The sequence below is a fragment of the Zeus faber genome, assembly GCF_960531495.2.
Source record: "Zeus faber genome assembly, chromosome: 21".
In the NCBI taxonomy this organism is placed as follows: domain Eukaryota; kingdom Metazoa; phylum Chordata; class Actinopteri; order Zeiformes; family Zeidae; genus Zeus; species Zeus faber.
Genome location: NC_137208.1, coordinates 305,832 through 332,030, shown reverse-complemented (window position 1 = coordinate 332,030; position 26,199 = coordinate 305,832). Strand labels below are relative to the sequence as shown.

At 45.9% G+C, this 26,199-nt stretch overlaps 1 protein-coding gene across 1 annotated transcript in view; it reads right to left on the bottom strand.

Moving 5' to 3' along the window:
- Nucleotides 1-248: 248 nt before the first annotated feature.
- The window catches only part of LOC307246363 (thyrotropin-releasing hormone-degrading ectoenzyme-like), a gene marked incomplete at its 3' end in the record, with an annotated part of 90,115 nt that continues 64,164 nt past the window's right edge, over nucleotides 249-26,199 (bottom strand). Inside the window, exons 11-20 of the mRNA XM_080022282.1 lie at nucleotides 21,792-21,880; nucleotides 19,616-19,749; nucleotides 18,687-18,742; nucleotides 12,566-12,713; nucleotides 12,260-12,387; nucleotides 9,749-9,856; nucleotides 6,905-7,072; nucleotides 6,262-6,402; nucleotides 6,014-6,095; nucleotides 249-419 (exon numbers count right to left, since the gene is read on the bottom strand). Of these exons, the coding sequence (XP_079878408.1) occupies nucleotides 249-419; nucleotides 6,014-6,095; nucleotides 6,262-6,402; nucleotides 6,905-7,072; nucleotides 9,749-9,856; nucleotides 12,260-12,387; nucleotides 12,566-12,713; nucleotides 18,687-18,742; nucleotides 19,616-19,749; nucleotides 21,792-21,880 (1,225 nt within the window). The remainder of the gene's footprint in view (nucleotides 420-6,013; nucleotides 6,096-6,261; nucleotides 6,403-6,904; nucleotides 7,073-9,748; nucleotides 9,857-12,259; nucleotides 12,388-12,565; nucleotides 12,714-18,686; nucleotides 18,743-19,615; nucleotides 19,750-21,791; nucleotides 21,881-26,199) is intronic.

The following is a 26,199-nucleotide window of genomic DNA, read 5'->3' as shown; positions in this document are numbered from 1 at the left end:
TAATGTTAGCATGTAGCTTGGCCAGGTTTGTCTAAACGCAGAAGCACAGATCTGCACTCTGATTGGGGGTGTGTTAGGGCAGAGCTAGCTACAGTTGCAGTCGTCTAAATCACTCAGGGTGGTCTTTACGGTTTTCACAGTAACCAAGACGCTCAGGAACAAACAGGAAACCGGCGACATTCTCCTTTCGGTTTTATCTGACTGCACCCGTGAGCTAGTAGAGGGTTGGCGGCTAGCTAGTTATCTAGCTAGCGGCCGGCATAGTCAGAAGCCATGTTGGCGTCAGGAGCCTTGCGCAGCCATTGGTAGAACTGGTGGTGGTGGAGGCGGAGCCAGCGCACGTTGCCCTCGACGATCTCCAGCGCCCGCTGCAATGCAGGTCCCGCCCCTGCGCCACTGGCCTGGATGAACTCCTTCAACTGGAGAATGAAAGAGAAAGGGAGGGAGGGAGGGAGGAGGGATAGTAGGAAGGAGTGAGGGAGGGAGGGAGGAGGAAAGGAGGGAAGGAAGGAAGGAGGGCGAGGGAGGGAAGAGGGAAGGAAGGAATCAGAATCAGAAATACTTTAATAATCCCAGGGGGAAATTACTTTCATGACAACTCCAATCTACATACAACATATTTACATACAACATATTAACATACAACATATAACAATCATTAAGAAACATATTTATATATAAATAAATATATAAACATATCTATATACACATGGTAAAGGTAAAATGTACAGTAAAAAAAATGTGCAAGAAGAAGAAAGTGCAGAAGTGGATATCCGTGTTTTGAGGTCAGATTATAGAGAGGGGGTGTCTGATTCCCTGAGGGAGGCGTTGTAGAGATTGATGACCGCAAGCAGGAATGATTTCCTGTGGCGCACTGTGGTGCATCTGGGTAAGAGGAGTCTTCTGCTGAAGGTGCTCCTCTGCTGGGCCAGTGTGTCGTAGAGAGGGTGTGAGACATTGTCCAAGATGGACTGAAGCCTGGACAGCATCCTCCTCTCTGCCACAGTCGTCAGGGTGTCCAGCTCCTCTCCTACTACATCACCGGCCCTCCTGATTAGTTTGTTTAGTCTGTTGTTGTCTGTGACCCTCAGCCCACTGCCCCAGCATGTGACAGCGAAGAAGATCGTACTGGCCACAACAGACTCATAGAACATCCTCAGCATCGTCCGGCAGATGTTAAAGGACCTCAGCCTCCGTAGGAAATAGATTCAAGATTCAAGATTTTTTATTTGTCACATACATATACATACTTCCATACATATATGCAGTGAAATGTAATAAAGTCGGCTTTGGCCCTTTTTGTAGACTGCCTCAGTGTTTCTGGTCCAGTCCAACTTGCTATTGAAGTACACCCCCAGGTACTTGTACTCCTCCACAGTGTCCAGAGGGACCCCCTGGATGGAAACAGGGGTCACGGGTGTTTTTGCCCTCCTCAGATCCACTATGAGCTCCTTTGTCTTAGTCACATTGAGCTGCAGATGGTTCAGCTCACTCCAGGTGACAAAGTTGCCCACAACAGTCCTGTATTCACTCTCATCACCCTTTTTAATACAACCAACTATTGCTGAGTCATCAGAAAACTTCTGAAGGTGGCAGGACTCTGTGCAATAGTTAAAGTCTGAGGTGAAGAGGGTGAAGAGGAAGGGAGAGAGGACAGTCCCCTGTGGGGCCCTAGTGTTGCTGACTACCCTGTCCACACAGTTCTGTAGGCGTACATACTGTGGTCTGCCCGTCAGGTAATCAACAATCCAGGACACGATGGGGGCCTCCACCTGCATCGCAGCCATCTTCTCACCCAGTAGAGCCGGTGTTGAAAGCGCTGGAGAAATCAAAGAACATGACTCTCACAGTGCTCGCCGGCTTGTCCAGATGAGTGTAGACTCTGTTCAGCAGGTAGATGATGTTGTCCTCAACTCCCAGGCGGGGCTGGTAGGTGAACTGCAGTGGTTCAGTGAAAGGCCTGACCATAGGCCTTAGCTGCTCCAGGACGAGCCTCTCGAAGGTCTTCATGATGTGGGACATTAGAGCCACCGGTCTGTAGTCCTGAGGGCCGCTGGGACGCGGCGTCTTCGGCACAGGAACAAGGCAGGACGTCTTCCACAGCACAGGGACCCTCTGGAGGTGCAGGCTCAGGCTGAAGACTTGGCTGAGTACTCCACACAGCTGGGGGGCACAGGCTTTAAGCACTCTGGGAAATACACCGTCGGGGCCTGCAGCTTTGCCGGAGTGGAGTCTTGTCAGCTGTCTTCTCACCAGGTCAAGCATGAATGACACTGTAGAGGTGACATTTGGGGGAGGGGTGGGGTCCTCAGGTTTTGGAGGACAGGGTAGAGCAGGGGGGGTGGAGTAGGTGGGTGTGAATTGAGGCAGTGAGGAGCAGACAAGGGGTCTGTAACGAGGAGGAGTAGGGGGAGATAAAGTGGCAGTAGTTGTTGAGCAGCCAGCAGCAGAGACTTGTGGGGGATGGGCCGCAGTATCAAACCTATTGAAAAATAGGTTCAGTTCATTGGCCCGGTCCGCATGGCCCTCCAACCCCATGCCACCAGTCTTCTGGAACCCAGTGATGGTTCTCATGCCACTCCACACATCCCTCATGTTGTTTTGCTGGATTCTTTTCTCCAGCTTTCGCCTATAACTGTCTTTTGCCTCCTTGATTGTAAGTTTGAGTACCCCCTGCACTCTCCTCACCTCATCACGGTTGTCATCCCTGAACGCCCTCTTCTTTTCGTTCAGGATGGCCTTAATGTCCTTAGTGATCCATGGTTTATTGTTGGCGTAACAGGTGACAGTCCGAGCTGGGACATTGCAGTCCACACAGAAGTTGATATAATCCGTGATGCACTCCGTGAGCCCATCAATGTCCTCCCCGTGGGGCTCACAGAGTGCAGGCCAGTCAGTCACTTCAAAGCAGTCCTGCAGTGCCTCATAAGCCTCCTCCGACCACCTCCTCACAGTCCTTGTGGTCGTAGGCTTCCTCTTCACCAGAGGCACATAGCGGGGTTTGAGGTGAACCAGGTTGTGATCTGACCTGCCCAGAGGGGGGAGAGAAGAGGAGATGTATGGATCCTTAATATTAGCATACATCAGGTCCAGGGTCCTCTCCTCTCTGGTAGGACAGCTCACGTACTGTTTGAAAGTCGGCAGAACTCTGTTCATGATGACATGGTTAAAGTCTCCCGACATGATGATGAGGGCACTGGGGTGTTGAGTTTGAAGTTTGGAGATGGTGGTGTGTATGATGCTGCAGGCAGATGTTGGGTTTGCAGAGGGAGGGATGTACAGGACAACGATGATGACGAACAGCAGTTCAGCATCCGGGCTACAGAGCTGTTCTTTAATGGTGATGTGACCAGGATTACATCATCTGCTGTTAACTAGAACGGCAAGCCCCCAGTCTTTCGGTTTACCGCTCTCGGTACAATCCCGGTCTGCCCGGACGGTGTGGAAGCCATTGACAGAGACGTTCTGGTCCAAAATGTCCCTGTGCAGCCATGTCTCAGTGAAACACATCAGACTGCACTCCCGGTACTCTGCGTGGCTCCACGTTAGCGCCGTTAGCTTGTCCATTTTGTTGCTAAGAGGCCGTACGTTTCCCATAACAACAGAGGGGCGACACGGCTTAAATCTTCTCCTTTCCATAAGCCCGTCCCGTCTCGACCCTCCACTCATCCCCCGACGTTGCTTCCCTTCTCTGCATCCCCGGCGTGTTTTCTTCCAGAGTTCAGGTGGTATATCAGCTGGTCGGGCCACTATGCTGGCCGGCATTAGCGCGGTCAGTTGATCTCCGGAGTAAACAAAGGCAGCGTGTCCCGGTGGAAGCGGCATAATAAAAACAACACGAAAAAAACCACGAAAACTTTCTAAAAAAAACTTTGTTAGAGAGAGCAGGACTTCACAGAGTTAGAGTGCAAAAAAAACAAGAATGAAAAAAAGAGAATAGAAGCAGACTCAAAATTGGAGCAACGTAACAGGCAGCAAGCAGCTTTCGCGCATGCGCACTCGGAAAAAAAATATTAAATTACTAAAAAAATATTATTAGTATTATTACATGTTATACTAAGCCACCAATACTCAAGAAATATGAATCTAAAAAGGCTTAAAAATATATGCTATAAAACCCAAAACTTAGGGAAATAATGAAATAATAAAAATAACTTGTCTTCTCCAAAATGTATCAAAAATATTTTTTTAAATGTATACTATAAAACCAAAAGAGAGTCAAGGAAAAAAATTTAGTTAAAACAAAGAGAACAGTTCAAGGTCATGTCCGACAGAAGAAAAAGGAAATATGCCCATATATGGCAAAATATGACACAGGAACACTCTTTCCAAAAATGGGGAGGTAGCCCAGTAACAAGTCTGTGATTGGGACTTGACACCCTGCTGAATGGGGCAATCTCTGCATTGTTCTTGTGTTTTGAGGGAATGTTGAACAGTGTCATCGACACACAATATCTTTTGTTTAAAAAAAAAAAGCTTTAATTTAACAGTAAGAATATACATGTTTTACAAAAGTGGAATTATTTAGGAGTTTAAAAGTGCGGACAACACAACAAAATGTAGAGTCTATCAATAATATAAGTCTCTATATATCAGCCTTGGTGTGTCATTTAATATATAAATGTGTGTATGCCAAATATCTTCAAAGTTCTTGGAGTTCTTATGTGGGCTAACTCCAACCCTACCCCAGTTACACTCTGAGAGCCTGTTTGGTCTCCTCTGGTGGTTCTTGAAAATATTCAGTTTCCTCTTCATATTCAGGAAATCCGCTGTTTGAAATGTTCTCCAAGCCCGGGATATCGCCGGTATCAAACAAAGCATCGCTGTGGTTCACAGCGTTGCTGTCAGAGAACTGACCATCATTGTGGAAAATGAAGTCCAGTACGTGCTGCTTACACTGACTTGTACCTAATGGGAATAATTAACTCCACGGTTAAACATTTTTCTACAATTTACAAATCAAACTTGGTGCTGAAAATACATTGAGAGATTAAAAAAAACACCAAGGAAGACGAATCTGGAAAAATCAAATTTTCCTTCTAGACAGGTTCAACTTATTTGGCTGCTCCTGGCGATTTTAGAAATGTGCGAGATAGCGGGCTTTGCTGCAGTGTGTTTATGAAAGACCATGGAGTGAAAAGAATGAGTGATCCTCTGTTGAATGTTGCTATAATCGGTAAAAATAGAGAAGTATGCAGAGGTTTGTTATCAAGTATAAGATTCCCAGGTATAGTAAGAGACAACGGTGTGTATGTTGTAATGACTGAGACTGAGCCGAGCCCTGATGTGGGTAAACGTACAGCTCGTCCAGAGGGTTGTCACAAAGTAATTACATACAACTTTCTAGTGTTGAGGAAGTATATCTAGAAAGAACACCAGATAGGTAAAAGATAAAAGCTTCTAGAAAGGTAGAAGATAAAAGTTCAAGAGGAACGCAGATATTTATAAAGTTCAAGAAGAACTAAGTCAACACGACTACTGTGAATACCACTCTTCATCCTGTGTCGTCGCAGTCCTATGCTGCGACTGCACAGCTGGAGAGCCTTAAGGGCAGAGATACTTGGCCAAGAAAGTGTATATAAGTGCTTGTAAATATTGCTATTATAACTGTAAAGCAAGTTTACATATATATATATCTATATATATATTAGCTATATAATATATATTATACAGTATATAATACATATATTATAATAATAATCACATTAAATAAAGACCACATCTTATTTGAATGACACAGTGACACAGGGAATAGTCATTTCGGGGTCTGTCTACTAGGGTGTGTGTTTCCTTCCCAGGTCCCAATAAATCCCAAAGGAAGCTTGTAGAGCTTGATACAACCGGTTTCTGCTACATATTGCAATGACACTTCCTGTTTGCTTCACTTCCTGTCTGCACAAGCAATACACAACAATGGAGTTTAGAGTGCAGAGCATCCAATGTGTACTCGTGTGCACTCCAGTGTGTACTCCAGTGTGTACTCCAGTGTGCACTAGTTTGTACTAGTGTGTACCTGCTCCAGCTCTTTGGGGGTGTTGAGGAACTCCGTCACTCCTCCAATCAGCTTGGAGTTCATGAACAACGCTTCACCGTACCTGCAGGGGGAGGTGACAAGAAACCACTCTATCACTTCATCCCTCCATCATCTCACCCTCCATCCCTCCATCATCTCTCCCTCCATCCCTCCATCATCTCTCCCTCCATCCCTCAACATCTCTCCCTCCATCATCTCTCCCTCTATCATCTCTCCTTCCATCCCACCTGGCGTTCAGGACCTCCCACTTGTCCCTGAAGAAGGTCCAGGCCAGTTCCCGTCCATGTGGGTTCCGTCCCACATGGATGATCACATCGATCAGATCCTGTTCAGGAACGAGTTCAGAGCTGAGGGACAAGTTCAGCAGCCTGCACACACACACACACACACACACACACACACACACACACACACACACACACACACACACACACACACACACACACACACACACACACACACACACACACACACACACACATACATACTGTAACTCCTATTTGTAAATTAAGACTTTTGCTTTTTATATGTTTTCATTGATCCATGACAGACTATAACCAATCAGAGCAGACATGGACCAGTGGAGCAACCTGGGGCTTAAAGCATGATCCCGGTTCTCAATGCAACCAGATACATGAGCAATATGGCGGAAGGAACCAAACAACAGAGTGTGCTTAGTATTTTGTTTTGTATGTTAGCGCAGTATGATGAGTACTCATATGAGTGTATTATGTCAAAACAACAACGTGAAGCTGGTCTACATCAACAGAAACAAGAAGTGTTAGTCCTAGCTGAGATAGGATCAGGTGTTCGGGGGGGGGGGGGGGGGGGCAGAGAGAGAGGTTCTGGGAGTTTTGATCCGGGTCCTACCTGCTGAGCAGGAAGCTGCTGTCGGAGCAGGTGAGCGCCTCCAGCAGAACCTTCTTCTCAGAGACGGCGTTGGATGAGTGGAACTTCATCCACAGGAACTCCCACACGTCCTCATCCATCAGGCTGACGGCCGTGCAGTACACGATGTCCCGCACGTTGGGAGGGATCCTGGTACAAGTTCATGAAATATACCTTAAGTATACAGTACAACACAATAGTGCATTACACAATGTCCCGCACATTGAGAGGGATCCTGGTACTGTTGTAGGTAATTATTAATCCCCACATGAAAAGAAACTGATCAAATGTTATACTAAACCACCAATTTTCAAGCTTTATGTATTAAAAAACCTTGTTGTGTATACTATAAAACCCAAAACTTAGGGAAGTAATAAAATAACAGAAAGAAGTTGTCTTCTGCAAAAAAACAGACCTAAACAGAACAGCAGCCAAATACAGTTGAATAAAAGATATAGGCCTAGGTCATGAGAAGAAAATATGCCCATATATATGGCGCAGGAGTTCCAAGAATCATGGAGAAAGCTCTTTTCCAGGAAAGGAGAGGCTGTCTGGAACAGGCCAAGGCCAAATGCAATATGTGGCGCAGGAGTTTTAGGAACCATAGAAAAAAACCCTCTTTCATCAAAAGAGAGGATGCGTGGCAACAGGGCTGTGATTGGCTCACACCCCAGAAAGAATGTGATTGTTTTTTTGCAAGTAACCTCAAAAAAAGAGAACATCCATGGTAACAAGGGAGTGATTGGTTCTGGGTGCAGAAAGGGGCAGAACATGTAATTGGAGAAGATTACATCTTGGGTATATAATAAAGTACAAAAGATTTGTTAGTTAGTTGGAATGGACTGGAGACCCTCTCACTCAATAAACTTTTTTCGTGTCAGACTCTGCTCGGTTCCAGTGTTCTTTCTTCCAAGTTTTTTGATACCAGAACAGATAGAAATGTTGTCCAGAGATCTAGACTTTTCACTGGCCCAGGTCTTTATGGTCACGACAGTACAAGTACATGAAATATACCTTAAATACACAGTACAACACAGTAGTGCAGTAAACAATGTCAAGCATGTTTTGGAGGGATCCTGGTACAACTACATGAAATATACCTTAAATACACAGTAGAACACAGTAGTGCTGTACAGTCCATCTTAAAGTTCTTTAAACTCAGTTTTTGCTTTATTTGTTTTGCTGAGAAAAGTTAAGAAAAATATTAAACCTAAAAAAAATTATTTGTGTTACAGTGTGTTACAGTGTGTGTTACAGTGTGTGTGTTACTGTATGTGTGTTAGTGTGTGTTCCCGTGTGTGTGTGTTACAGTGTGTGTTACAGTATGTGTTAATGGATGTGTGTTAGAGTGTCTTGCTGTCTGTCTTACAGTGTGTGTTACTGTGTGTTTATAGTGTGTGTTGCTTTGTGTTTTACAGTGTGTGCTACTGTGTGCATTACAGTGTGTGCTACTGTGTGCATTACAGTGTGTGTTACTGTGTGTGTTACAGTGTGTTATAGTGTGTGTTACTATGTATGTTACAGTGTGTGTTACATTGTATGTGTTACAGTTTGTGTTACAGACTGTGCGTTACACTGTGTGTGTTACTGACTGTGTGACAATGTCTGTGTTACACTGTGTGCGTTACAGTGTGTGTGTTACACTGTGTAAGTGTGTGTGTGTGTTACACCGTGTGTGTGACACTGTGTGTGACAGTGTGTGTGTTACACTGTGTGCGTTACAGTGTGTGTGTTACACTGTGTGCGTTACAGTGTGTGTGTTACACTGTGTATGTGTGTGTGTGTGTTACACCGTGTGTGTGACACTGTGTGTGACAGTGTGTGTGTTACACTGTGTGTGTGTGTGTGTACGCCGTGTGTGTGACACTATGTGTGTGACAGTGTGTGTGTGACAGTGTGTGTGTGACAGTGTGTGTTATACCGTATTTGTTACACCGTGTGTGTTGTGCAGGGCCACGACCTTGTAAATCATTTTAGAGATGCTCCACTTACACACACACTCACACACAAACCCACTCACACACTAACACACATACTAACACACCCACACACACTCAACATGCACATTCTGCGTCTGGAGAGAAGGTTTTCGATGCCAAGGCAAGCAGTGATGTGTAAACAGTATGTGTGTATGTGTGTATGTATGTGCACGTGTGCATGTGTCTACATATGTGTGTCATATTTCCAGTCCCAAACGTCTTTTAACTTTTCATCCAATTTGATCGGCTGGATGCGTTCACATTCCATGGGAAACTTGGAAATCTGAGCTTCTAAGTACTAAGTCAGAAACTCATCCATTAAAAAAAAATACGCACTCATGCTGGGCAGGGCGTCTGGTTGGCTGCAGTGGGGCAGGCCTCCCCCTTGTGCAGGGCGTGGGTGTGCATAGGGGTCCTGCCGACTCGCCTTTCCTCCCTCAGTTACTGCCATAATTATGATAGGAAGAGGCCACATGACCAGTTGTAGTTCCAGTTTTCCTGGACCTATTTCATTAGTTTTCAATACATGTTGTCGTCCAATGTTCATAATTTTGTGTAAATGTTGTTTGTTTCTATGTTTATTTGTCTCACCGTGGTGATTCCCCCTCTTGGAGTAGTGATCAGTTGTTTATAGACCCAAACATGATAAATAGTTCTCCAAAGGGGGGTTGGTGGTGGCTCTCCATAACCAAAACATTGCTCTTGTCATTCTACAGGTCATACACAGGACAGAGTTATTGCAGCAGTTCTTGATGATTTAAGAATTAGTGAGTGACACATGAGTTGGTGCGTGCATGTATGTTTGTGAACGTGAGTTTGTGTGTGCATGTCTGTGGGCACATGCTACCTGTTCTTGTTGCTGGAGATCCAATCTGAAATGTGCGAGACGGCCTGACGGTGGCAGTGTTTGTTCCCAAAGCTGCACGCCAGCATTACCACTTCCCTCTGGAGCTCCCTAAAACACAACACAGCACTACTGGGTTACAAGAGTGTTACTACTAAGATATTAAAATGATGCTACTAACTTACTACAGTGATGCTACTAACTTACTACAGTGATGCTACTAATTTACTACTAAGTTACTACTGTGATGCTAACTTACTACAGTGATGCTACTACATTTACATTTACATTTAGTCATTTAGCAGACGCTTTTATCCAAAGCGACTTACAATTGTTCAAAGACCGACGGACGCAGCCATCAGGAGCAATTAGGGGTTAAGTGTCTTGCTCAAGGACACTACAGCATGCTAGCAGGAGGAGCCTGGGATCCAACCAGCAACCTTTGGATCACTAGACCACCAGCTCTACCTCCTGAGCTACCATCCTCCCCCTAGTAGCATCACAGTAGTAAATTAGAAGTAACTACTAATTTACTAATTTACTGATGCTAAGTTACTACAGTGATACTACTAAGTTACTACTTAGTTACTACAGTGATGTTATTAAGTAACTACTAAGTTAATACACTGATGCTACTAAGTTACTACAGTGATGATACTAAGTTACTACTAAATTACTACTGATTGATGTTTCTAATTTACCACTAAGATACGACAGTGAAGCTAGTAAGTTACTTTGGTGATGTTTCTAAGTTACTGCTAAGTTACTATAGTGATGCTACTAAGTTACTACAGTGATGCTACTGTGTTACTACTAGGTTGCTACAGTGATGCTACTTAGTTACTACAGTGATGCTTCTTATTTACTACCAAGTTAATACAGTGATGCTACTAAGTTACTACTAAGTTACTACAGTGATGCTACTAAATTACTACGGTGATGCTACTAAGTTACTACTAGGTTACTATAGTATATTACTAAGTTACTACAGTGATGCTACTAAGTTACTACGGTGATGCTACTAAGTTACTACTAGGTTACTATAGTATATTACTAAGTTACTACAGTGATGCTACTAACTTACTACAGTGATGCTACTAAGTTACTTCTAATTTACTACTGTGATGCTACTAAGTTACTACTTAGTTACTTCTGTGATGCTACAAAGTTACTACTAAGTTACTACAGTGATGCTACTAAGTTACTAAAGTGTTGCTACTATGTTACTACTAAATTACTACAGTGATGTTACTAAGTTACTTCTAGGCTTATATAGTGATGCTACTAAGTTACTACAGTGATGCTACTAAGTTACTACAAGGGTGCTCCTAAGTTACTACTAAGTTACTACAGTGATGCTACTAAGTCACTACTAAATTATCACTGATTGATGTTTCTAATTTACCACTAAGACACGACAGTGATGCTAGTATGTTACTTTGGAGATGTTTCTAAGTTACAGCTAAGTTACTATAGTGATGCTACTAAGTTACTACAGTGATGCTTCTTAGTTACTACCAAGCTACTACAGTGATGCTAGTAAGTTACTACTAAGTTACTACAGTGATGCTACTAAGTTACTACTAAGTTACTACAGTGATGCTACTAAGTTACTACATTGATGTTACTAAGTTAATACTAAATTACTACAGTGATGTTACAAAGTTACTACAGTGATGCTACTAAATCACTAATACGTTTCTACAGTGATACTACTAAGTTACTACAGTGATGTTACTAAGTTACCACTAAGTTACTACAGTGATGCTACTAAGTTACTACAGTGATGCTACTAAGTGACTACAGTTAATAGATTCAAGATTCAAGAGGTTCATTTGTCACATACAAATGTCTTTACAAGGCACCCAGAGATTATGCATTATAGTTACTAAACCGTACATAACAGCTAACCTCATTTCTACCAAGCTAACTTACTGAGAGGAACTGATTCCTAAAACATATTCATGATAACACAGAATAAAAATAAATTTAATAAAATTAAATTAAATAAGACTCAAAAAGATAAAACGAAGTGGGGTGTAAAAATTAGAATTAAAGGAAATAGAGTTGTGGGATAGGCTATTTGTCTATACAGATATACAGTATAAATTGTATTTATATAGATAGATAGATAGATAGATAGATAGATAGATAGATAGATAGATAGATACACAGATACAACAGTGTTACTACTGTGTTACTACTAACTTACTATGACTATGAATATGTAAAGTTACTATGATTATGTTGCTCAGTGGCTTGCACTGTGGCCTCACAGCAGAAGGTTCTGGGTTTGAATCCGGCAGGAGCCTTTTCACCTGTCCACCTGCAGCACCCGTCTATCTGAGCACCATCCGTCTGCTTGAGCGCCACCTGTCTGTTTTGAAAACCACCTGCCCACCTGAGCACCACCCGTCTGCCTGAGCACCACCCGTCTGCCTGAGCACCTCAATTGGCACTGAGTTAGTAAGGTGTATAGTTGTACTGTATGTGTATATGTGTGTGTACACCTACTCAGTCTGGTACGAGGCCTTCATGACGCTCCTGTTGTTGCTAGGGGTGTTGCTAGGGGTGTTGCTAGGGGCGTTGCTTGGCCAACCCATCTTGTGATAGCGTGAAGCGACCTGTTTCAGCACGTAGTCCTGAAAGCGCACACACACACACACACACACACACACACACACACACACACACAGACACACACATGCAGACACACACACACACACGATGACACTTGTGTCATGTTAAATGAATAATGAGACAGTAGTAACCATGGCAGCCGACAGACAGACAGACAGACAGACAGACAGTCAGTCCTACACTGAACAGGGTGTAGTCCTCGGTGCGGTCCAGCAGCTTGTCCAGCTGGTACAGCGCCCGGCTGGCGGCGTGCCACGGCAGGAAGTCACTCTCCACAGGGAGGTAGCCAATCAGCTGCAGGGCCACGCCCTGGGGGAGGAGCCCCGCCCTTGGGGAGGAGGGGAGGGTTACATCCTTACACCTTCATAACACAGGATGACCTTCTCTGTTTCTCTTTCAAAATAAAAGCATCACTTTGGTGTTTAAATGTAATGGCGTTTTACTCCATGCTCATGTGTGTGTGTGTGTTACAGCGTCTGTGTGTGTGTGTGTGTGTGTGTGTGTGTGTGTGTGTGTGTGTGTGTGTGTGTAACAGTGTGTGTGTTACAGTCTGTGTGTGTGTGTGTGTTACAGTGTGTGTGTTACAGTCTGTGTGTTTGTGTGTGCGTGTTACAGCGTCTATTTGTGACAGTGTGTGTGTTACAGCGTCTGTGTGTGACAGTGTGTGTGTGTGTGTGTGTGTGTTACAGTGTGTATGTTACAGTGTGTTACAGTGTGTGTGTAAGTTACAGTGTGTGTTACAGTGTGTGTGTTACAGTGTGTGTGTGTCTGTGTGTGGCAGTGTGTGTGTGTGTGTGTTTAAGTGTTTGTGTGACAGTGTGTGTTACAGTGTGTGTGTGTGTGTGTGAGAGTGTGTGTAGCAGTGTGTGTGTGTGTGTAACAGTATGTGTGTTACAGTGTGTGTTACAATGTGTGTGTGTTACAGTGTGTGTTACAGTGTGTGTTACAGTGTGTCTGTCTGTGTGTTACAGTGTGTGTGTGACAGTGTGTGTTGTGTTACAGTGTGTGTGTGTTACAGTGTGTGTGTGAGACAGTGTGTGTGTGTGTGTAACAGTATGTGTGTTACAGTGTGTGTTACAATGTGTGTGTGTTACAGTGTGTGTTACAGTGTGTGTTACAGTGTGTCTGTCTGTGTGTTACAGTGTGTGTGTGACAGTGTGTGTTGTGTTACAGTGTGTGTGTGTTACAGTGTGTGTGTGAGACAGTGTGTGTGTGTGTGTGTTAGTGTATTTGACAGTGTGTGTGTGTTACAGTGTTTGAATGACGGGGTGTGTATGTGTTACAGTGTGTGTGTTAGTGTTTGTGTTTTACAGTGTGTGTTACAATGGTTGTGTGTGTGTGTGTGTGTTATAGTGTGTGTTAGTGTTCTTGTTTTGCAGTGTGTTTGTGTGTGTCTGTGTATGTGAGTGTTACAGTGTGTGTGTGTGTGTGTGTGTGTGTTGTGTTACAGTGTGTGTGACAGTGTGTGTGTGTGTGTGTGTGTGTGTGTGTGATAGTGTGTGTGTGTTACAGTGTGCGTGTGTGTTACAGTGTGTGTGTTACAGTGTTTGTGTGTGTGTGTGTGTGTGTGTGTGTGTGTGCTACAGTGTGTGTGTTACACTGTTTGTGGGTGGCAGTGTGTTTGTGTGACAGTGTGTGTGTTACAGTGTGTGTGTGTGTGTGTGTGTGTGTGTGAGCATGTGTGTGGCAGTGTGTGTGTGTGTGTGTGTAACAGTGCGTGTGTGACAGTGTGTGTGTGTGACAGTGTGTGTGTGTGTTAACAGTGTGGTGACAGTGTGTCTGTGTGTGTGTTACAGTTTGTGTGTGACAGTGTATGTGTGTGTTACAGTGTGTGTGTGTAACAGTGTGTATGTGGCAGTGTGTTTGTGTGTTACGGTGTGTGTGTGTGACACTGTGTGTGTGTGTGACAGTGTATGTATGTTACAGTGTGTGTGTGTGTGTGTGTGACAGTGTGTGTATGTGTGTGTGTGTGTGTGTTACAGTGTGTGATACAGTGTGTGTATGTTACAGTGTGTGTGTGTGTGACAGTGTGTGTATGTGTGTGTGTGTTACAGTGTGTGTGTTACAGTGTGTGTGTGTGTGTGTGAGACAGTGTGTGTATGTGTGTGTGTGTAACAGTGTGTGTTTCAGTGTGTGTATGTCAAGGTGTGCATTACTGTGTGTGTTTGTTACAGTGTGTGTTACAGAATGTGTGTTGCAGAATTTGTGACAGTGTGTGTGTGTGTGTGTTACAGTGTGTATGTGTGTGTGTGTGTGTGTGTCATTGTGTGTGTGTGTGTGTGTGTGTGTGTGTGTGTCATTGTGTGTGTGTGTCATACATATTCAAAATGTTCGGTCATTTCAACTTGAAAAACATTTTATGAATATTAATAATTAAAATGAGAGAGGGAGGGTGAGGGACATACAGGGAGGGAGAGAGAGATTAATGGAGGGAGGGAGAGGGAGGGAGATTAAAGGAGGTGGGGAGGGAAAGGGAGATGGAGAGGGAGGGGGAGGGAGAGGGAGATGGAGAGGAGGGAGAGGGAGAGGGAGGGGGGAGGGAGACAAAAAGAAAGATGAGCAGGATAAGGGATAAATGGAAGATTGAGAGCGACAGAAAGAGAGCAAGATGGAGGGAGAGGGGGTAACGACTGTTTCTTTTATGAAGTCAATGTGTTAATTAATCACCAGCTTCAACCACATGTTATGCAAATGAGATGCAATTATGGAGCGCGAGCCAGAAGTGTGTTTATTCTCATTAAAAATATAAATCATAACATATATACAATATTTGTAATTATAATAGTTTTTTTTGTTTATTTAAAAATAATACATAATATTATAATATTTAAACTAACAATAAATAATGATAGTCATAATAATTATAGTTTATATAATGATAATAATCAGAAGACAATAATAATAACATAATTTCACTCATAATAGTCTCTCTCTTCATTAAAGTAGTTCAATCCAGTTAATTGGTTGTCAATTATCCATTAGCCTAGCTCAGTGGAGAGTTAATGAGAAGGGACACACACACACACACACACACACACACACACACACACACACACACACACACACACACACACACACACACAATATAAAGTAGCGTAAATAGAATTTTGAAATATGATAATATTAATATTAACATCACAATATATTATATTAAAATGACAATAAATGATAGAGATATGATAATACATTATGAACATGAATATAAATTATATAAACATGGAAATTATATATTTGATTACACATGACATAAATATGATAATAAATGATATAAACATGATTAATGATAAATATATCATGATAAATGATATAAACATGATAAAAAATTATATAAACATGATAAATGATATACATGATAATACATGCTATAAACATGAATAGAAATGATATAAACATGATAAATGATATATATGATAATAAATGCTATAAACATGAATATAAATGATATAAACATGATAAATGATATATATGATAATACATGCTATAAACATGAATATAAATTATATAAAAATGATAAAGGATATAAACGTGATACATGATATATATGAAAAAAAAAAATATATAAATTATAATAAATTATATAGATATGATAATACCTGATAGAAACATGATAATAAATGAGTAGTCTGGCGACAGGAAGTAGCCTTGATAAGGAGACAGGAAGTAGCCTGGCTAAGGAGACAGGAAGTAGCCTTGATAAGGAGACAGGAAGTAGCTTTGATAAGGAGACAGGAAGTAGACTGGCTAAGGAGACAAAAAGATGCCTGGCTAAGGAGACAGGAAGCAGCCTTGATAAAGAGACAGGAAGTTACCTTTATAAGGAGACAGGAAGAAGCCTGGCTAAGGGGACAGGAAGTAGCCTTAAGAAGGAGACAAGAAGTAGCCTTAATAGGGAGAGAGGAGGAAGCCTGGTTAAGGAGACGGGAAGTAGCCTTGATAAGGAGACAGGAAGAAGCCTGGCTAAGGAGATAGGAAGGAGCCCTGATAAGGAGACGGGGAGAAGCCTAGCTAAGGAGGCATGAAGGAACCTGGATAAGGAGACAGGAAGTAGCCTTGGTAAGCATACCGGAAGTAGCCTTGATAAGGAGACAGGAAGAAGCCTGGCTAAGGAGATAGGAAGGAGCCCTGATAAGGAGACGGGGAGAAGCCTAGCTAAGGAGGCATGAAGGAACCTGGATAAGGAGACAGGAAGTAGCCTTGGTAAGCATACCGGAAGTAGCCTTGATAAGAGACAGGAAGAATCCTGGCTAAGGAGACCGGAAGTAGCCTTGATAATAAGATGGGAAGTAGCCTCGATAAGGAGACAGGAAGTAGCTTTGATAAGGAGACAGGAAGGACCCTTTTTAAGAAGACGGAATGTAGCCTTGATAGGGAGACAGGAAGAAGCCTGGCTAAGGAGAAGGGAAGAAGCCTTGATAAGGAGACAGGAAGTAGCCTTTATAAGGAGACAGGAAGAAGCCTGGCTAAGGAGAAGGGAAGAAGCCTGGCTAAGGAAAAGGGAAGAAGCTTGGCAAAGGAGATGGGAAGTAGCCTTGATAAGGAGACAGGAAGTAACCTTAATAAGGAGACAAGAAGTAGCCTTAATAGGGAGAGAGGAAGAAGCCTGGTTAAGGAGATGGGAAGTAGCCTTGATAAGGAGACAGGAAGAAGCCTGGCTAAGGAGACCGGAAGTAGCCTTGATAATAAGATGGGAAGTAGCCTCGATAAGGAGACAGGAAGTAGCTTTGATAAGGAGACAGGAAGGACCCTTTTTAAGAAGACGAGTGTAGCCTTGATAGGGAGACAGGAAGAAGCCTGGCTAAGGAGAAGGGAAGAAGCCTTGATAAGGAGACAGGAAGTAGCCTTTATAAGGAGACAGGAAGAAGCCTGGCTAAGGAGAAGGGAAGAAGCCTGGCTAAGGAGATGGGAAGTAGCCTTGATAAGGAGACAGGAAGTAACCTTAATAAGGAGACAAGAAGTAGCCTTAATAGGGAGAGAGGAAGAAGCCTGGTTAAGGAGATGGGAAGTAGCCTTGATAAGGAGACAGGAAGAAGCCTGGCTAAGGAGATAGGAAGGAGCCCTGATAAGGAGGCGGGGAGAAGCCTAGCTAAGGAGGCAGGAAGGAACCTGGATAAGGAGACAGGAAGTAGCCTTGATAAGCATACTGGAAGTAACCTTGATAAGAGACAGGAAGAAGCCTGGCTAGGGAGTTGGGAAGTAGCCTTGATAATAACATGGGAAGTAGCCTCGATAAGGAGACAGGAAGTAGCTTTGATAAGGAGACAGGAAGGACCCTTTTTAAGAAGACAGGATGTAGCCTTGATAGGGAGACAGGAAGAAGCCTGGCTAAGGAGAAGGGAAGTAGCCTTGATAAGGAGACAGGAAGTAACCTTTATAAGGAGACAGGAAGAAGCCTGGCTAAGGGGACAGGAAGTAGTCTTAATAAGGAGACAAGAAGTAGCTTTGATAAGGAGACAGGAAGGACCCTTGTTAAGGAGACGGGAAGTAGCCTTGATAAGGAAACGAGAAGTAGCCTTGATAAGGAGACAGGAAGAAGCATGGCTAAGGGAATGGGAAGTAGCCTTGATAAGGAGATGGGAAGTAGCCTTGATAAGGAGATGGGAAGTAGCCTGGATAAGGAGAGAGGAAGTAATCCTTTGTAAGGACACAGGAAGTAGCCTTGAAAAGGTGACAGGAAGTAGCCTGATCCAGGTGACAGTAGTTAGCCTGGCTAAGGAGACAGGAAGTAGCCTGGCCAAGGAGACAGGGAGTAGCATGGCTAAGGACACAGGGAGTTGCCTCGATAAGGAGACAGGAAGTAGCCTTGATAAGGAGACAGGAAGTAGACTTGGTAAGGAGACAGGAGGTAGCTTGGCTAAGGAGGCAGTAAGTAGCCTTGATAAGGAGACAGGAAATAACCTTGATAAGGGGACAGGAAGTAACTTGGCTAAGGAGACAGGGAGTAGCATGGCTTATGAGACAGGTAGTTGCCTCAATAAGGAGAGAGGAAGTTGCCTCAATAAGGAGACAGGAAGTTGCCTCGATAAGGAGACATGAGTTAGCCTTAATAAGTAGACAGGAAGTTGCCTTGATAAGGAGGCAGGAAGTAGCCTCGAGAAGGAGAGAGGAAGTTGCTTTGATAAGGAGACAGAAGGTAGCCTCCATAAGGAGACAGGAAGTTGCCTCGGTCAGGGACAGGAAGTAGCCTTGATAAGGAGACAGGAGGTAGCCTCAATAAGGAGACAAGAAGTTGCCTCGATAAGGAAACAGGAAGTAGCCTTGATAAGGATATATCAGTAGCCTTGAAAAATTAAAACAAACTCACCTTGCTAAATTAAAGGCATCATCAATGAGTCCTGCTCTGTTCCCAATGGAGATAATCTGAGAGAGAGAAAGAGGGAGAGAGAGGGTAGAGGGAGAGAGAGAGAGAGGGTCGGTGGAGAGAGAGAGAGAGAGAGAGAGAGAGGGGTGGGGGAGAGGGAAAGGATGGGGAGAGAGAGAGAGGGTCGGTGGAGAGAGAGAGAGAGAGAGAGAGAGAGGGGTGGGGGAGAGGGAAAGGATGGGGAGAGAGAGAGAGGGTCGGTGGAGAGAGAGAGACAGAGAGAGAGAGAGAGAGAGAGGGGTGGGGGAGAGGGAAAGGATGGGGAGAGAGAGGGAGTGGCAGGGAGAGAGAGGGAGAGAGAGACAGAGAGAGGTGGGGGAGAATGAGAGAGAGAGAGAGAGGGGTGGGGAGAGAGAGAGGGTGGGGGAGAGGGAGAGAGGGTGGGGGAGAGGGTGGGGGAGAGTGAGAGGAGGGGGAGAGGGAGAGAGGTGGGGGAGAATGAGAGAGAGAGAGGGGTGAGGAGAGGGTGGGGAGAGAGAGAGGGTGGGGGAGAGCGAGAGAGCGAGAGAAAGTGAGAGGTTTGGGGAGAGACAGAGGGTGGGGAGAGGGAGAGAGAGAGGCAGGGGGAGAGGGAGAGAGATGGTGGTAGAGAGAGAGAGAGAGAGGGAGAGAGAGAGGTGGGGGAGAATGAGAGAGAGAGAGGGGTGGGGGAGAGGATGGGGAGAGAGGGGGGGGGAGCGAGAGAAAGCGAGAGGGTGGGGAGGGGGAGCGAGAGGGTGGGGGAGAGAGAGAGGGTGGGGAGAGGGAGAGAGGGGGGGTAGGGGGAGAGGGAGAGGGAGAGGGAGAGAGAGATCAGTGAACAAAACGAGGCTCCTGCCCCTTCTGGCCAAGTACAGACAGACAGGCAGACAGATAGACAGTCAGACAGGTACCTGGTGGTTGGTCAGTAGTTGCTGTGTCAGTAGTTTCCAGTTGTCTAGGTCGTAGTTAACCCTGAAGTACCCCGTCTGATTGATGTTGCCTAGCAACCAGGTGTCACCGTCCATCGGACCAATCAGGTGAGTTTCTGCAATGAAACCAGGAACACAACAGAATATGACCAGGGGGTTTCACGGGGTTCAAGGGGGTTCCAGGAGGTTCTAAGAGGATCCAGGGGGGTCCATGATGTTTCTGGGGGTTCCAGGGGGTTGCAGGGGGTTCTAAGAGGTTCCAGGGGGTTCCAATAGCTTCCAAGGGGTTCCGTGGTGTTCCGGGGGGTTCTAAGAGGTTCTAGGGGGGTTCCATGAGGTTCCAGGGGGTTCTAAGAGTTTCTAAGAGGTTCCAGTGGGTTCCAGGGGGTTCTGAGAGGTTCTCAGAGGTTCCAGGGTGTTTTAGGGTGATCCAGGGTGTTCTAGGAGGACGACGTCATTGCATCCAGCCTTCCCCGTGCTTGGGGTAAGTATAGACCTAGCTTTAGAGCGTAGTGCAAGCTACGTCCATAGTCGTTGCCGCTGTAGTGTAGTTTAGTGAATGCGGCATAAATGGCGCAAGGAGTTCAGGGTCTGAATTCTGTGTTGTGCTGCATATACTGTGCAGTGTATACAGTATTATGGTGGACAAAGCACCGGTCAAGCACAGGTTGCGGAAGACAGCACGGTTCACTTTTGCCGCGGCCACCAAGCTGCCTCGAGTCGGCCGAATCAGTGCCAGCACTGCATTGATTGGTCTGACTCGAGGCAGTGGGTTTTTCTTAATGTTTTGTTTGTCTTACAGAGGATATTGGCGCACAGGCTCGTGAGCAGCCCAGCAGAGGAACACCATTCCTCCTGCGCCCGAGAGGACAATTATTAACTTCCATTATTTTAAGACTTCTCAGATATTTATATATATGTATATATAACTGTGGCCTGCGTGCCACATATTGCAATGGACAATTAAACTCTGACCGCCATGTTGGCGCACCACGGTCAGAAATACTCAGCCTCCCTCCCTTAACCCTTACCTGTGGGAAGAGACTCCCACAAGTGGCGCCTGAAGAGCAGAAGTACCTCCGCTGCCAGCTGGGGCGCGTCCTTGCCAGAGTGAGCTCCCTAGAACACGTCGTGATCGGCCATCCCCAAGACCCACGCGGGTTTCCCTGGTCCCCAGCCCGTCTTGGTGCCCCAGAGGACAATGTCAGGGGGGGCGCTATGTCCGTCCCCAGGACCGAGGCAGGCATTGCCGGGTCCCCAGCCCGCCGCGGTGTGCTGGAGGACAACGTCAGGGGGGGAGCTACGTCCGTCCTGTGGACCCACACGGGATTCGCCGGGTCCACAGCCCGTCACGGTGCCCAGGAAGACAATGTCAAGGGTGGTGCTTTGTCCGACCCCAGGACCTACACGGATTGGCCAGGTTCTGTGGTGCCATGGGACACTCTCTCCCCTTCCCATGCTGTCCCCTATCTGTCCCCCCTCAGCCCCCAGGGCGGTGCTGCCGCGGGAAATCAGGGAGCTGCGCAGATGTCTTGGCAGGGGTGTGGACACTGCGGGCGGCCCGGCCACAACTGCCATGAGTGTCCTTGGTTGGAACTGAGCCAGACGGTCTGGGTCGCAGGCCCGCCAGATCCCTCCCCCGGTAAAGCTCCAAGGGGGTAGACATCAGGCTTTGTTGGACTCGGGCTGTTCGCAGACGATGGTCCAGCAATGCCTGGTTTGACCTGGGGCTTTGCTGGAGGTGTCAGATGGAGGTTTGTTGTGTGCATGGGGATATTCACAAGTAATGGTCTGGGGGGAGTCGGCTGTCGGCCAGAAGGCTCCCCAGCCTAAGACGGGCGGTAGGGGTACATGGCAGACAAGGCGGCGTGGTCAAGCACCGGTTGCGGACAACAACACGGTTCCCTTTTTTCAGGCCCAACTTTTTGCCTCGAATCGGCCCAATCAGCACCCGCACGGCGCTGATTGGTCCAACTCGAGGCAGGGAGTTTATCTTAATGTTTTGTTTGTTTTACAGAGGAGATCAGCACACAGGATCGTGAACAGCCCAGCAGAGGAATGCCATTCCTCCTGCACCCGAGAGGACGATTATTAACCTCCATTATTACAAGTAGCATGTAGCATGTAGCTTAGCGAAGCGTGTAGTGTAGCGTGTTACCTGTCTTGTTGTGGATCCAGATGAGATGTTCTGATGAAATGCTGGAGGAGTTTCCTAACGCAACGGTAAGAGGAACCTGCCACTGCAAACTGAAGAGGGAGAGAGAGATGGAGAGAGATGGGGAGCGAGAGAGAGAGAGAAGGAGAGAGAGAGAGAAGGAGAGAGAGAGAGACTTGACTTTTAAGGTTCCTTTATTTGCAGTAGGTCATGCCAGAACGACAAGCTTGATTATGAAAGAAACAATAAACAAAAAAAAATTTTAGACAAACCATAGGAAAATCACAGGTTAATAATGGACAACCTGGACAGAGCACAGCACCTCCCAAACACCAACAACGCATTTGAAAGTGTCCAATTTTCCAGTCAGTTTTGTAAAACTCAAAACTCCACCCTGAGGCGGGCTGACCCCTGACCCCTGACTAACAAATTGTCCTTGATAGATCTGCCTGGAATGCAATAAGCCTGGTCTTTAAAAATCAATAATTCTAAAACTCCTTTCAGCCTGCTGGTCAGGACTTTAGATCAAAGTTTGTAGTCTGTGCAAAGCAGTGCAATAGGTCTCCAGTTTTTGAAGTCTCCTTTCTTGGGTATGAGTGAGGAGACTGGTCGTGCACCAGTCCGAACAGACTTCAGCAGCACCTGGTGTAGATCTTCCCCTATCAGGGTCCAGAAATGCTTGTAGAACTCTGGAGGCTAACCGTCTATTCCAGGACCGGGCCCAAGAAGTCAGCTGGCCCACAGCAGCGGTGAGCTCCTCCATTCCGATGGCAGCATCCAAGGCGTCCTGCTCCCCAACCTCCCATCGAGGCAGCCCCTGAATAAGCTCGGCAGCACACTCTCCATCACAGTCCTCTGTCCTGTAGAGAGTGGTGTAGAAGGCCACCGCATGCTTTCTCATCTCTGCCAGGCTGGTGGGGGTTAGGGTAACCCTACCATCCAGAAGACGGAGACACACCATCTATCTGGACTGCTGAACAGCCTTCTCTAAGTTGAAGAAGTATGAGCTGGGGGCAGCCTCCCACCAGCAGGGGTATTGCCACAAAGAAAGCTTCCCTCAATCTCCCTGATCTCCTGCTCTAGTGTTTTTATGGCCTCCTTAACTCTGCTAGTAGAGTGAGCACAGTGCTGTTGGTAGAAGACACGGATTTGTGCTTTGCCTACCTACCACCACTGACTCAAGGAGCTATAGTCTCCCTTTCTGCTCCTCTAGGTTTCCCAGAATAATTTAAAGCTTCTGCCGAATTGCAGCAACTTTACATAAAAATGCCAATAAGAAAAGTTTTTGGTGTTGCTAGCTCCAGAGTGACAAGGTGATGATCTGTGAAACCTACAGGGTGAATGGAACTGTTTAGTAACCTAGAACTGAGTGTGTGTGATATGCAAAGCCTGGTCAGCCAAGCTGCACTGACCCTACCCTCTAAAACCTTCACTCATGTGTACTGTCTGTCTGTCATATGTTTTGTTCTCCATGTGTCCATGAGCTCATGCTGAGCTGCAAGTTCAGGTGGAAGGAACTTTGTGAGGTTCCTCACTGGGCCTATCCTGACTATAGTCAAATGTAAGTCCCAGTTCAAGTCCCCACCCATCACGATGTAGTCACTCTGATCCTCCCACTGAAACATTTCCTTTAATTTTTTTAAAAGCTCCACCCTCTGTGACCCTACATTGGGAGCATATACATTAATAAAACAGAAGGTAGAACGTCCTGCTTCCGCCCTGACCATCTGAGCTCTACCTACTTCTATTTTGGTGCTGGTCAGAACCCTGATGTCTGACCCGTTTGAAAGAAGGATCGTTGTCCCTGCACCGAAATTGGTTCCATGGCTGCATCACTGGTTTCTTGCAGAAATATCACATCCAACTTTTTTTGCTGAATTAATTCCTCAACCAAAGCCCTCTTCTGCTACTGTCTCCTACTATTGATATTTAAAGAGCCAACCCTGAGTTTGTGCATAGGAGTATGTGTGGGAGAGAAAAGGGAAACAGTTGAGAAAACCAGTAAAAGGAGAGAAAACACCCCGTGAAACACATCCATTCAAGTACCTAATTATGTTCAGGTCTTTTCATTCCCTTTCCTTTTTTTTTAACCTGTGCCGTCAGCATGCTGGGCATACAGAGTATTGGTATGTCATTGCATCTAGGATAGAGTTAGTGTGCTAGAGGAGTTCAAGTTCTCAATCTGAAATGCAACTCTTTATTAATTCTAAAATCATCAAGAACTGCTGCAATAACTCTGTCCTGTCGATGCAAAAGCACAGTTTTTTGTTATAGAGAACCACCCTCAATCGTGCTTTTTTCATTCCTTTTCCACTGTTGGCCTGTAGGTTCACTTTCCAAAATCAGGGAAATATTCTGTGACTTTAACTGATTTTCCTAGAATCCCATCAATTTCATCTTAGGTATACAGGTCTTCTTTTGGGGGCTGGGAGTCTGTCACTAACATGCAATCCGAGTCAGATTCTAATTCATCATTGTCATTATTCGTCACATGAACATTATTCATCACATTAAAACTGACGGACATTGGCACCGCCTTCTTACAGGGCTCCGCCACCTCTCCGCCAGTCCGCTCACAGGGGCCGGGCTCCGCAGCTCGCTCCCCGCCACTGGAGCCGGGTCCCGCAGCCCGCTCCTCACCACCAGAGCTGGGCTCCGCAGCCCCCTCCCTGCCACCAGAGCCGGGCTCCACTGCGACCCCCCACCACAGCACTCCCTCCAGTCCCTTTACCCAAAGTCTCCTCGAGTTGATCCGAGCCGGGCGATGTGGGAGGTGTAGGGACAGTCTTCCCACTCGTGCCCTCCCCCGTGGCCAGATCGGGTGCCCCCACACCGGCCTCCATGCCCACATCAGCCCGCTGTTTGTGCGGACAGCCGTATGTGTCCCACCTCTCCATGGTGAAAACATTTAACATTCCCTGAACTGGCATAGACCATATAATAACCATCCCCATGTTTTATCTTAAATAACACCTCCAGGGACAGGGCACTAAGCACCATGAACGCCTGGATGAGAGAGCAAGAGATAGAGAGAGAGAGACAGAGAGAGAGAGAGAGAGAGAGAGATATGAGAGAAAGAGAGAGGGAGAGAGAGAGAGAAACATTTAAGAACAGTAGGTGGGGGGAGTCCCCTGCACCTACTTTGGATCTGAGGCACGAACACATTCAAAGATTATTGTTCTCAAAATAGTGAAGATGTAAAGTTGGGGAAACATGGAGCTCCGCCCATTGGAAAGAAAAAGGTAGGTAGTCCTGACTTGATTCCTTGAGTGACTGTGAGGGATGTGGATATGCATTGCACAGTGGATTTAAAACCGGTTGAGTTTGGAGCTCGTTTGCTTTTTTTCTGAACAAAGATAAATGATGGACCTCCGAGGTTAAGCAACACCTGGTTCAACCCAAGGCTATGGTGGAGGTGTCAGAGGGGAGCTTTGCTGCGTGCATGGGGATATTCACACGTATCCGGTGGTGCGGCTCGAGATTTGTTACCAGCGGAGAAAGCATAGGGTGAAGGCTCCTGCAGGGTCTGGAATGGAGAAGTCCCCACTGGGGTCTTCCCTGGCCCCAGTGGTCTCCTCCACTGATGATTTTCCGTTGGAGCAGCCGCAGGACATTGCCATAAGTGGGGGGCATAAGAGTAATTAAAATGAATGCCGTATTGATTCGCCACTCACCCGTATCTCTCTGTGACAGGATATATCGAGTGAGCATGACACTCTGTCATGGGAAGAAATGAACCAGTTGTTGTTGCCGAAAAACCGGCAGGGAATGGTCTTCGAAGCAGCTTTTCACCATAACCTGATGGCTGGTCACCTCGGACACTTTAAAATACTGCAGTGGGTAATGGCACGCTTCTTTTGGCTGGCATTTGGACAGATGTGCGTAAATGATGCGCCGAGTGTCCCGAGTGCCAGTTAGTCAACCATCCAGCTACACAGACCATGCTGTTGAGGCCCCTCCCCACTTAATTCGGACCAGTGTGTACAATCCCGAGACTGACCGTCTGGTGGAACAGTTCAATAAGACGTTGAAGAATGTGGTTCTAAAGTTCATTCACAACAAAAGCCGTAATTGGGACAAGTGGTTGGACCACCTGTTGTTTGCTGTGTGAGATTCCCCAGGCCTCCACAGGATTTGCTCCCTTTGAACTCCTGTTTGGGAGGGGACCCGGGGGCGTGCTGGACCTAATTAAGGAAAACTTGGAGGAAGGTCCTTGCACCAGTGAAAACGAAGTTCAGTATGTAATGGACCTGCGAGCAAAGTTACACTGGCTGGGGCATTTGTCACGGGAGAATTTGCTGAAGGCCCATGAACGTCAGCTCTGGTTCTACGACAGAGGGGCCTGACTCAGGAAATTCTCATTGAGAGACAAGGTGTTAGTGTTGCTCCCTACACGATGTGATGTTGCCTG